Below are 12,783 nucleotides of genomic sequence, written 5' to 3'. Positions count from 1 at the left end.
TTTATTGCCGAACTGAACATGACTCACCTCTGCCCCTAGAGGCATACATTGGTACAGCTTATAACGTATAGCTAGTCTAACATCAGCCATAGGCTTACACCACATCCTCCTTACTGAAAGTTGAAGAGTGACTACTCCCTCGGGTTTACTGTCAACATGTAAACATTTTAACTAAACATTTTAACTTGCATGTTCTTTACACTCAGACTTTTCATTTTTCAAACTTTACCGAATAAAAGTTTATCCCCCCTATATAGTGTAGCCTGTCTACAGCACAAACAATTAGAACATTTCTTTTTACAGGTTGAGTCTGTCTGGTTTCTTTATTTCTCTACCAGACCTGGTTCTTGGGGTGTGAGGTGTGTTCACAGTTGGCGTGACTGTTGAAGCAGTCTCTTCGCCTCTGTCTGTCCTGAGTGACTGTTGCTCACACTCTGACCTCCGCTCTGGCATGGGATTCAGGTGAGAACGGTTCCGCCGCAGCGTCCCCTGTGGTCCCTGGACCAGGTATGATCGTGGAGAGCTGTGTGCGGACATCACAGTACCTGGCTCAGCTGTGTCTGTGATCCAGACGTCGTCTCCTGGCGACAGCTACTCAGGTCTCGTGCTCTGTGTCTGCTGTGATAGTGTTGCGCGCCTGCCCGCCTCTTCTCTCTCTCCTTCTGCCGAAGATCGCCAAGGTCCTGGAGTTCCGGCTGTAGCTTCTCTGGCAGAATAGGCAGTGTATTGCGCAACCGCCGCCCCATGAGCAGCTGTGCTGGACTCTAGCTGTTGCTCAAGGGTGTCGCTCTGTACGCCAGCAGAGCGCGGTATGGATCACCGGCTTTCTTAAGCAGGTTCTTTACTGTTTGAACGGCGCGTTCGGCCTCGCCGTTGCTCTGGGGATGTTTTGGGCTGCTGGTTACATGCTCAAAGCCATAGTCGTTGGCAAAGGCTTTCATCTCATGTCCAGAGAATTGTGGCCCATTGTCACTGATGAATGTCTCTGGAATGCTGTGGCGTGCGAACATTGATTTGAGATGAACAACGACATTTGCAGATCTCGTGGGGCTGAGCTGTGCAATCTCAATATAACGAGAGAAAAAATCTACTGCTAGAAGGTAGGTATTATCCTTCAGCAAGAAAAGGTCTGCACCCACTTTTTGCCATGGCCTATCAGGTAACTCGGTTGGCATCAGGGCTTCCCTTGGATTGACCCTCACCTTAATGCATTCCTTGCAGTTAAGCACTAGTTCTCTGATCTGGTTGCTTAACCCTGGCCACCAAACAGCTTGGGTAGCCCTCTCCCTACACTTCACTATGCCCTGGTGCCCCTCATGTATCTTCTCTAACACAGCGTCTCTCATTGTGGCAGGAATGACTAACCTTGAACCTCGCAGCAGTAGACCGTTGTGCACATTTAGGACCGCTCTCTCATGCCAGTAGTGCTTGGTGGGCCCCTGCAGCTGGTTCCTGTCCGGCCACCCCTCCACGCAGTACTTCATGACCTGTGCGCAGACGCTGTCATCCTGCAGCTGTTCGCGGAGTTCCGTCAGGTATCTGATGCTGGTTGGGAGGTTCTCTATCAGCGATTCCACGTAGATGTTGGTGTCCTCCATCAGGTCTTTGTCACTGCTCGTCACTGCATTTGTCAGTGGAGTGCGCGAGAGTGTGTCGGCTGTGATGAGGCTTTTCCCGGGTGTGTGGGAGATTGAGTAGGAGTACCTCATTAGGCGCATTCTGAATCTTTGTATTCGTGGTGGTAGTGCATCTAGAGCCTGGCCTCCTAGTAGGCTCACTAGTGGTTTGTGATCTGTCTCTAGTTCAAAGTGCACTCCAAGAATGAAGTCACTGAACCTCTCACAGGCCCATGTTAATGCCAGTGCTTCTTTCTCCAACTGGGCATATCGCTGTTCTGTGTCCGTCAGCGACATGGAAGCATATGCAATGGGTAGCCACGCTTCCGCCTTTTTCTGCAGCAGTACGGCTCCCAACCCATAAGATGAGGCGTCAGCTGATATCTTGTGTGGGCTGTTCGGGTCGTATAGCTGGAGAACTGGCGCTGAGGAAAGCTCACGCTTGAGGTTGTGGAATGCCCGTTGCTGGTCGTGCCCCCAGCTCCACATGTTTTTCTTTAAGAGCAGGGCGCTTAGTGGCTTGTCCTTCTCAGACAGGTTGGAGATGAACTTCCCCAGCTGATTCACCATTTCCAGGAAGCCACGAAGTTCGCTGATGTTCAGCGGCTCTCTCATGTCCTGTACAGCTTTAATTTTTTCCGGGTCGGGTTTCACCCCTTCTGCTGAGACGATGTGTACTAGGAACTTTACCTCTTGTTTCCCGAACTCGCACTTGGCCATGTTTAGTGTTATGCCTGCCGTCTCCGCCCGCTCCAGGACAGTATGCACTCTGCTGTCGTGCTGCTCCATCGTGTCCCCCCAGATGAGGATGTCGTCGACATGGCAGACGACGCCTTTGAGGCCTGTCGTGACTTCTGATGTCATCCTGTTCTGGAAGTGCTCCGAGGCTGAGCTGATACTGAAGGGAAGCCTGTTGAAATGATACCTCCCGAACAGTGTGATGAAGGTTGTGTATGGAGCGGAGTCTTTTGAAAGTGGTATCTGCCAAAAGCCCATGTTCGTGTCGAGCTTGAAGAAGTATTTGGCCCCTGTCAGCATGCTTAGGGTGTGTTCAACTGATGGCAGGATGAACTTTTCTCTGCAAACCGACTCGTTTACGGGTGACATGTCTACACATATTCTCACCTCATTGTGTTTCTTGGGAGCCACCACCATGCCACAACACCACTCAGTTGGCGCCTCGATGCAGCTGATGATGCCCAGACTCTCCATCCTCTCCAGCTCCTGCTTCACCTTGCCCATGAGTGGCAGTGGCACTCGCCGTGGAACTTTGAGAGAGAAGGGTTTCGCGTCTGGCTTGAATTTGATGGTGTAGGGCTTCTGGACCAGCCCAAGTCCATCGCAGAGTTTAGGGTACATCGCTCTCACTGACTCATGGTCTATCGTGTCTAGTCTGACAACCAGTTTAAGTTTTACTGAAGCTGACCTGCTCAATAAACCAACGTGTAGATCTTTGATGATGTAGATCTTTTCCCTTGTGCTCCTGTTTTTATATGTAAGTGTTTCTGTGACTGACCCCAACACATTCAGTTTTGCACCACCTGGGCCATACAGTCGTTTTAGGGCTGTTTTTACCTGTTTGCTACCAGGCACAATATTTTTGTACGTCTGCTCTGGTACGGCTGTTACCTCGGCCCCCGTGTCTATCTTAAAAGACACCTTGCTGCCCTGCAAGCCTATCTCGGCCATCCATGGCTCTTCGCCAGAGGATAGCACGCCTAAAAACAGTCCATCTACGTCCTTGGCGAGTTCATTTACAGTGCTGGCGCAGCTGCATTCAGCGTTCCTTGCTGGGCATTGAGCCGCAGGATGAGGTGGCACTTTTCCGCATTTATGGCATGCTTTCTGTCCAGTCACTGTGTGTGTGGATTTTAAAATTTTCGCTGGCCCCCTTGCGTGTTGCGTGGCTCTGAGTTGAGTCGTATACCGCGGTTTTTCTTTGCTCTTATGCAGCGCGTCCACCTCCATTTTGTTAGCAGTGCTCGTCTCCCCCCTCAAGTCAGTCTGTTGGCGCGAAATTTCCTCCGACTGCCTAGCCATCGTGATCGCTTTGGCGAGAGTCAGTTGGCTATCGAGCTGCATTTTCTGAGACAATGTTGAATCTCTAATGCCCACTACTAGTCGATCTCGTATAAGTTCGTCGTGTAAAGGACCGTAAGCACAGTTCTCTGCTAATGCATAAAGTGCTGTGAGGAATGCGTCCACTGATTCGGTGGGTTGCTGCTTTCTTTGGTTAAACTTGGCCCGCTCATAAATTACATTTTTCTTTGGGACGAAGTAACCGTCGAATCCCATTTTTACTGCATCGTACTGCAGGCGCTGCTGCTGGGTTAACTCTAGCCCTCTTAGCACGTCGTCCACTTCGTCACCCATGCAGTAAACTAGTGTGTTAACCTGATTCTCCTCGGAAGAATAGTTTAGGTTACTTGCCAGTCTGAATCGTTCGAAACGGCGAATCCATTTTTCCCAATCTTGGGGTTTTGAGAAGTCGAACGGTTCCGGTGGCTTGATAGTGAACGTTGCGCTCGGGATGGCGGCGTTACCTAGCGCATACCTAGCGTTAGCCTCCTCCAGGCTATCCGGTACAGAATTAGCCTCTTGCTCGCTCATCTTCGCTCGGTTAATTAATTATTTATTTATTTTGAACGCCTCCGTGCGTCTTCTGGAGCTGGATCCTGACTTTTACGCAGTCTCAAATTCGCAGGTCGTGAAAGTCTACACTTCTGACACCATGTTGCGTTCTACCAAGGAAAACCACCATACGGCTTGTCTCTATGCCGTTTATTGCCGAACTGAACATGACTCACCTCTGCCCCTAGAGGCATACATTGGTACAGCTTATAACATATAGCTAGTCTAACATCAGCCATAGGCTTACACCACAGATAGATAGATAGATAGATAGATAGATAGATAGATAGATAGATAGTATAAGAAAGGTACAAAGAGCAAGATTTAAGTGCTTTGATGCTCCTACATGAGAAAGTAAGGTGTACTTGATATTTTAGAAAGCAAATTAGCAACGGCATCATAATGCTAATTTCCGCTAGCAAGTCTATGGGATTTCCTATATAACATTAGCATCAAGCTAATCGTGCCATATAATTTCTTTAACTTTGAGTTTACCGTGAGGTTGTGTCGCATGGGGGTTGAGCCGCTGCAATTCAGATCATTACCAAAACAATGGGTGTTAATCCCTTCACAGCAGGGGAGTGGGCTACATGGACCTTACGAAGCCTTACGACATTTTCCGCGGCTTAAATAAACATCTTTGATCACATCATCGCATGTCATGACTACTCTCTTGACATCATTTTCATTTCACATGTGCACATACATACATAATATCTATGTCACCCTCCACTGGCTATTGATCGCGATATACAACCTACGTTTGCCACACCCCCCGCTCAACTACTTACGTTTAACCCCCCCCGCTCAACAACTTACGGTTGCCGCCACTCGAAACTTCAGGCGGGCAGGGGTTTGTCTGAAGCTCAAACCCTGATACATAGGACCCTTCAAATTGTTGAAGTGCATCAATGATGTCACCATCAAACCCCCAACTCCTTTCATGTATCTCTCCTCAAGCCTGTCATTACAGGTCCCCTTGATGAGGCATCGCCAGAGACCATACCTCCCCCTGTGAAAGACTATGATGGCACTCTTGTATATACTGTTTGGAACATCTGGGACTCTAGAAGGAGAAGGACTAGTTTATTTTACCTGTTGGACAGGGAGGGCTATGGCCCTGAGGAACAATTCTAGGTGCCTGCCTGGGACGTCCTGGATAAAGGTCTTCTTGCAGAGTCACATAGGCGATTCCCCCACCAACCTGTCATTCGGGGACTCCCCCAGAGATGGCTCATAGGAGGCGTCATGGCCGGCCAAGACTCTCAGCCGGTCCAGCCACCTCAAGGGGATTACTGTCATGCAGTTCAACCCAGGAGACTGCTACTCCCAGAATTCTCTGCATCGTCTGACCCAGTCCACCTCCCCTCAGTATCAGCTGTCACCTGTTTCTTAGCCTATATATCCTAGAACTTTCCCTAGACTTTTTGCAAAGTATTGTCCACATATCTTTGGAAGCATACAGAGCGATTATTCTGATTGTTAATAATGGTTCGACCTGGTTTATCTTCTCTTTTGAATTTTCCCTTTTGTGTCTCTGCCTGGTTTATGCCCTTGATGGATTAACCCAACTTGGAGTGTTTTTGACATTGCCGTTGGATTACATCTTTTCCCCCCTCTACCAATGCTCTATTTGACATTATACTTAATAAACTCCATTGTGTTACAAGTCTGCAGGTGTCTGCAGTGTAGCATTTACCCAGCATCACAAAGGTTATATGCAAATAAACTTCCCTTCAGTTAATACCAGCAAAGGGGTCCTGGTCTCCTAGTAACAGCCAAATAACACAGACATAGTGATGAAATCACTGTTGCTACCTTTCTATGACGTAGCTGTAAATTTGCCTTTAAAAAGGAGACAACTAAAGACTTCAAAAGATTTTCAGAGCTAATGAAGTAATTATGACAAAAAAAAAATGTCGTGCTAAATTTGTTTTTGCCACTACAATTATTTTTATGAAAAAAAATTGTTGATAGCTTGGTGGCACTTATTTATTAATTCTTATTTACATTGTAAATGGAATTAAATTTGAATGCTACAATAGCAATGAAATAAATAGAAAACATTATTTTATTCTGTTTTGATGACAGATGATTGCTAACATGACTTCCAATGAATCAGTATCATCAATGAATGAAACATTTTTTCACCCAACATTTTACATTAGAGGACTTTACAACATTCCACATGCAAAGTACTACTATGTATTTCTAAGCTTTGTGTATGCTGTGACTGTTTTAGGGAATTCTTTTATAATGGGAACCATCTACCTGGCACGCAGCTTACACACTGCAAAGTATGTAGCTGTCTTCAACTTGGCCTTCTCTGATCTGTGTGGAAGCTCTGCTCTCATTCCAAAGATTATTGACACATTTTTGTTTGACAATCAGTACATATCATATGAAGTCTGTTTGACAAACATGTTTTTTGTGTTTTGCTTTATGCTTCTGCAGTCTCTTAATCTGCTTGTTTTAGCTTATGATAGACTGGTTGCTATATGTTTGCCTCTGAGGTATCATGCAATTGTAACCAAAACATCTATGAGTGTGATCGTAGGTATTATATGGATATTGTCTGTTACTGTCCATGCTCTCCTTGTATCTCTGTTAACCAGACTGTCTTTCTGCAGATCTACTACGGTTAACAGCTATTTCTGTGACCATGGCCCTGTGTATAAATTAGCCTGCAATGATAAAACTATAAGTGCCATAATGGGTTATGTCTGTACAGCTGTCCTGCTGTACATTCCATTACTACTAATTGCTGTTTCATATGTTTGTATTGGTTTTGCATTGCGGAAAATTGTACATGGCAATGAGAAAATCAAAGCGATGAAAACCTGCACCTCCCATGTCATGCTGGTGGCTTTGTTTTATGTACCAATTATTAGTGTTTACACTGCAGCATTTTTAATATCTTTAGACACAAATGTCAGGACAATCAACAGTGCCCTGACACAGACTATTCCACCCATGTTAAACCCAATCATATACACTCTAAAGACAGAGGAGGTCATGCAGGCCATTAAAAATCTCTACAAACGATCCAAGGTGAAGTCAGCAATGATAGAAGCTGTGAGCAATAAAAAAATATGACAAAATTTGAAATAAATCAGTATAGAATTCTCTGTGCCTGAGATAAATTAATTCAGCATTCTGAAAAGTTTTGGAATTCCAAATTCATTTTAAAACTAGCTAATACATAGCACAGCTCTATTAACTTTCCCATGTGATATATATATATATATATATATATATTATAAATTATGTATATATTTATATATAATACAAAGTTTCTTTTCTATAAGCCAGAAATTCGAATCACAATGTACCAAATTTTATGCTTAAGTATAACTCTGTAATGTAAAATCAATGTGAAGTCACAAGTAAAATTCCTATTACATGAGTAGCATGTTTCATTGTAGAAAATGTTTAAAAAACAACATAGTTTATATTCACTAAGATAAACACTTGACATTAAGGAAAATATTGGGAAACATGTAAATAAAAGATATTTTAGAATCAAAATGTTCTAAACACTGCACATGGACATGGCAGAGATGGAGCAGAAACATACATACTTCTAGATCAGGCCACCAGTGCTTCTCAAGAATTACTGAGATACAAAATTTGAATTCAAGAAACACCAAAATAAAGCTTATTGGCAAAATTCCACAGATAAAAGATTGGCTAGCTAGTAAGGGTGTAGCAATGCATTGTGACATTGATCTTGCATTTTTGGAACACCAGAAGCACGCTTGACCTATGGCAAAGTTGTCTCTACATTTTGATATTTGGAAAACAATGTTGCTTGGATTTCTTTGTATTTTCTTTTAATTGCAGGAAAATAAAAACGTAGCACGTTTCTGCACTTAAGAGAAAACTTAACCCTTTTATTTTTAAGTTTCAAATATCGTGAAGAACTCCTGAAACCAGTATTTTTAATGGTATCAAATTGTGGGAAGAGTGCATCGTTACATGACTACTAGTGAGCCATTTGTCGAGTTGCCAAAATGGAATGCATTATGTTTTTACGCCATATATCTATCAACATCGCAATGATCTTGAGGTTGTTAAGTCCATTAAAATCTTCTGCAGAAGTTTTACTTTCACAATGTGATGCCGGGTCAGAAGCAGCAGGAGGCAGGGGCGTTATTTATTTATTTATCCATAATAAAGAACTCAGGCCACAAGGCAGAATAACCACAACACATAAACGAAAATGAAGAGCATAAACTACACAACCAACAGGGCACAGATGTCCAGCAACAGAGCAGGCTTCTCTCAAGATGCAAGGCGAGGGTGCAGGCTGAATGCGCAGCACTGGACAGCGTGACCTGTGGGAATAAATACATCCTTAATCTCATTATGTGACAGGTGTCAATACTCTGGTAATTGGGATGGAAGGAGTGTCCGGGAATGAGAGTGTGTGCTCTGTGCAGTTGTGGCCGTGCATGTGAGGGAAGGAGTGCTGGGCGCGCCCTCTGGTGGTGTCCAGGCCGACCCACCGTGACACACAATACAATTTTTTAAAACAAAGTGATTGGTTAACCAAGTGATTGGTCATGATTTGGTTAACCAGCTAATCCTAGTGCTTTTTGTAATAGAGGTATGCAAATGTGCTAACATTTGTAAAAGATATACCTTGTAAAAAATACACACACACACACATATATATATATTCTGTGGCATATTTTATATACACAGTCTCAGTCATTCTTCTCCTCATTCACCACGTAGCCGGTCACTCGACTCGTCCACAGTGTGTGCATCTCCGTGAAGGCTAAACATCTAGCTTAAACATTTAGCTAACTCTCCACAGTAGTGTGTGCGTCTCTGTGAAAGCTTTACATCTAGCTCATCTTGCTCATCATGTCTCATTCTAAACTCTATTCTCAAAAATACAGGAAAGAGTGGGAAACAAATCCTGAATTTAAAGGCTGGTTGAAGCCGTGTATTGGAGATGATACACAGACATACTGCCTGTATTGTAAGGTTGATTTCTATGCTAAGTTCTAGTTCCTGCTAACTGCTACTCTTATACTAACATTTAACAACACAGCAAAAAAACTATTTATGTAATTTACGTAAAAATGATTTATACAAAGCATTAAAGCCTTCATTCAGTCACAATCACAGGGTTGCCAACTCTCACGCATTGAGCGTGAGACACACGCTCTCACACCACACATCCGATTTCTCACGCCGAAAAAAAAATCTAGTTTATTTACCTCTGATCCATATCTATGATTCAATGAGTTACTAGTTCGCTCTGGCGCCAACCACTGGCGATCGATCGATCGCGATATAATACTTAATTTGTGTCCATTGTGATCAGTTTCTCACAGTCTTGGTGGTTAATTATGTTTCAAACTGAAATGGTAACAAAGAAATTCAGTTCTACTAGGGCACGCTGGGACATCCTTGGTTCCCAGGGCCAGGTAGTGAGACATATTCTACTTATTCCACTAAGAACTAGATTAACACTGGCTGCAATATGATACAGACTTTAGCGTTTTTTCTAATTTATACATGCTGAAACACGTGTTGAATAAATAAGGAACAGTGACCATAAGGACTCACGGTCAAACACTGCCCTCTAGTGTCAAGAAGAGGTATATGAATGCGCAATTCTCGACTCGCAAACATTACGTCCACTAAGCCTTAAATCACTTTGAAGTAATTAATGCAAGGGCTAATATTGTATTTTAGATTGGCGTAGGAAGCACGGGAGGTGTAAGGGACGTGCCCCTCAAAAAAAGTAAAAAAAAAAAAAAAGTTGCATTTGTACCCCAAAAAATTATTATACATTTTATGCATCACTGGACATTTTATGAGTCCTAGTAAATAGATGTCCTATGTGCTACTACACTGGTATTTTTTAACTTTCATTCCTAAATAGCGTGATTTTATAATGCATTTAAATGCTAAATTTGAATTAGAATTATTCTATTACATAGAATAATTGGTTTTCAAGGGTGTACATTTTACATGAGCTTTATTTACTCATTCATGAATGAGGATATTATTACACTTGAAATGTGTACCAATGTAATGCTAAAGTGTACAGTGTATTTTTGCCTATATTTGGTCCCAGTAACATCCCTCTTCAGTGCCCAGAAGTAGTGTGCTAACAATGAGGGTATTAGTAGTTATTTCACTTGATTTTGCCTGAGTGTGACATGATGCATGTAGGAGAAAGCTTCTCTATAAAAAATCCTGAAGTAGCAGGTTGTAACGCGGTGGGAGTTGGAATCGGACACATTTGCGGTGAAGAGTGGACTGCTACCTTAGCGGAGCTAGTCTCCTTTAAAGAAATCGCGCCCATACGGAGAGTGTGCGACTTACGAGGCATACCAAACTAAACTGAAACACTAACGAATGAATACAACGAACCACAGCGACTATGAAAGGAAAATACGTTTATGTAAATAAGAATTCTGAAATAATACAAGGTACAGAGAAACACAGCAGAGACTAAAGTAAACAAGATATACAAAACCACAACGACCAAATACGCCAGACCACTAATACTTATACACGGGGGAAAACCATCGGGAACTCAAAAATGCAGAAGCTTAGACTAAGAAGACAAGAACGCTAAGACAGACAGAGTTAGACAACGTAACGGATCACAAAGCAAACACCAGGAATAAACTAAGAATGCACAGGGAATGCACTACTAGGAGTAACTAAAGCTAAAACATACAACGGACAAGGAGACTAAACTAACCAAATACAAATACTTACAAGGCTTTTACACATGAAACTAGGGCTAACAATAAGAGTAACAAGAACTAAACCACCAGGTCACAAACACACACAATAATCCACAATGAGAACACAGAAAACCAGGAACTAAATACCAGAACAATAATGAAACAAACAAGAAACAGGTGCGAAGGCAAATAAAGGCAGGATTAATACAAAGAAGGTGTGGCAGACAGGAGGAGGGCAGAGCCAAGTGTGACACAGGTGAAGTTTAACAAGTCTTTAATTTTTCAGTGATGTTAAAGAATGGTGTGTTAATCATGGCACTGAAGCCATTCTCGTGACTTCAGTAGGCATCAGATGTGTGTGTGTGTGTGTGTGTGTGTGTGTGTGTGTGTGTGTGTGTGCTCTCTGGACGGCCTCGGCTCAGTCCTAATCTGATGTTCCTCTGGTGTTCCTAAATTGACCTCACTGGAGACGCCTAATCTCCACTTGGAAAGGACTACGGCCACGAGGATGCTGAGCGTGGAGGGGGCATGCATCATATGCATCTGTCAAATCAGTCTTAATTATTTCATGTATTGTCCATTCACATTTGGTTGATCACCTCATGTTCACCTCGTGGACACCGTGTGTACTGATGATCAAAATATAAAAGATGAGAGTTCGGAATGGAGAATTAGCTCTCTGCAACAGATACCTTGTGTGTGTGTAAATGAGATCTCTGGGTTAATTCATGCTTTGTTAAAATAAATCATTGTACTTTATTATCTAACCCAACTGCTTCTGACTTTTATTGTGCTCACCATTTAAGGGTTTCAGAATTTCTAACACATTTTGGCACCCCAGATGGGACTCCATGACTGAGGACGGCACACCTGAGAGGGAGAGTAAGCACTTAGTTCCTGAAGACCTTACTTTAGTCAGGACTCGCAGGTGTCAGAGTTTTCCCAGAAACAGATGAACAGTTAAAATTAACTAAACCCTGGTAAGTACAACTAAAGTGTTTAGATAAACTTATTGCAGAGTTTGTGACTTATCTCCTGGTGTGTGTATACACAGGCGACGCCAGACGCAGTTCATAGGGAACTGTCAAGATCAGGGGATCTAGGTTTGGCGGTCGAACTCCACGGGGGGGTATACAGGTGGCACCATTGGTGGTTACCAGGCAGGGTAAAACTGAGTGATTAGGAGTTTCACCCTCGGCTGGGAGTCGAGCACCAGGTGCAGGTGGCTGCGCGTAACTGTGGGCTGACGAGCACACAGTTCGCAGAAAAAACCAGTGAGAGTGAAGGTCGTGCTCTGTGTGAGTGTTTGTGGTATGAGAGAGCGTGGGTGAGTAGTTGTCTCTCTCCGCAGAAGCAGCAAAATGGGTGGATGTAATAGTAGTCGTACTGACGGTGAGGTCCGTGAGATACTGCGTGAACATCCTAGAATAAGGTACATGAAAGAATGGTATGGGTCCGAAAGTTTAAAACAATTTCACATGTGGGTTACTAAATGTGATTTCCCAGAGGGAGGGAATTTTAACATGAACCGAATTGCAGCATTAAAACGAAACCTAGTAAAAGAACAATATGATGGGTTTAATGTCAACTGGGAGGCTTTTGACTTGTGGGAGAGGGAGGTGAAAAGGCAGGAATATAAGTTAAAATTAAAGACCAAATATGAGATTCAACACGAGTTTCAAAATCTCAAGTCTGTCAAGTGTGTTGCAGATCCAGACCTGGACGGACGTCCCAGGCGACCCCGACCTGTCCCGACAGCCCCACCTCCTCCCTCCAACGATGCAACCCCAAGACCAGCGAAACCTCCTCCTCTTCCT

General features: G+C 43.5%; 1 protein-coding gene across 1 annotated transcript; it reads left to right on the top strand.

The window, feature by feature from the left end:
- The first annotated feature begins 6,296 nt into the window (after positions 1 to 6,296).
- On the top strand, positions 6,297 to 7,343 carry LOC143526185 (olfactory receptor 1500-like). The gene is made up of 2 exons (XM_077020832.1): positions 6,297 to 6,325; positions 6,416 to 7,343. Exon 2 carries the CDS (start codon positions 6,504 to 6,506, stop codon positions 7,341 to 7,343), a length of 840 nt encoding a protein of 279 aa, XP_076876947.1. The 5' UTR covers positions 6,297 to 6,325; positions 6,416 to 6,503.
- The last annotated feature ends 5,440 nt before the right edge of the window (positions 7,344 to 12,783 follow it).

Source organism: Brachyhypopomus gauderio, chromosome 10, assembly GCF_052324685.1.
Source record: "Brachyhypopomus gauderio isolate BG-103 chromosome 10, BGAUD_0.2, whole genome shotgun sequence".
NCBI classification, from domain to species: Eukaryota; Metazoa; Chordata; class Actinopteri; order Gymnotiformes; family Hypopomidae; genus Brachyhypopomus; species Brachyhypopomus gauderio.
Note: the sequence above shows the minus strand (reverse complement) of the source record. Positions and strands in the feature narration are given on the sequence as shown.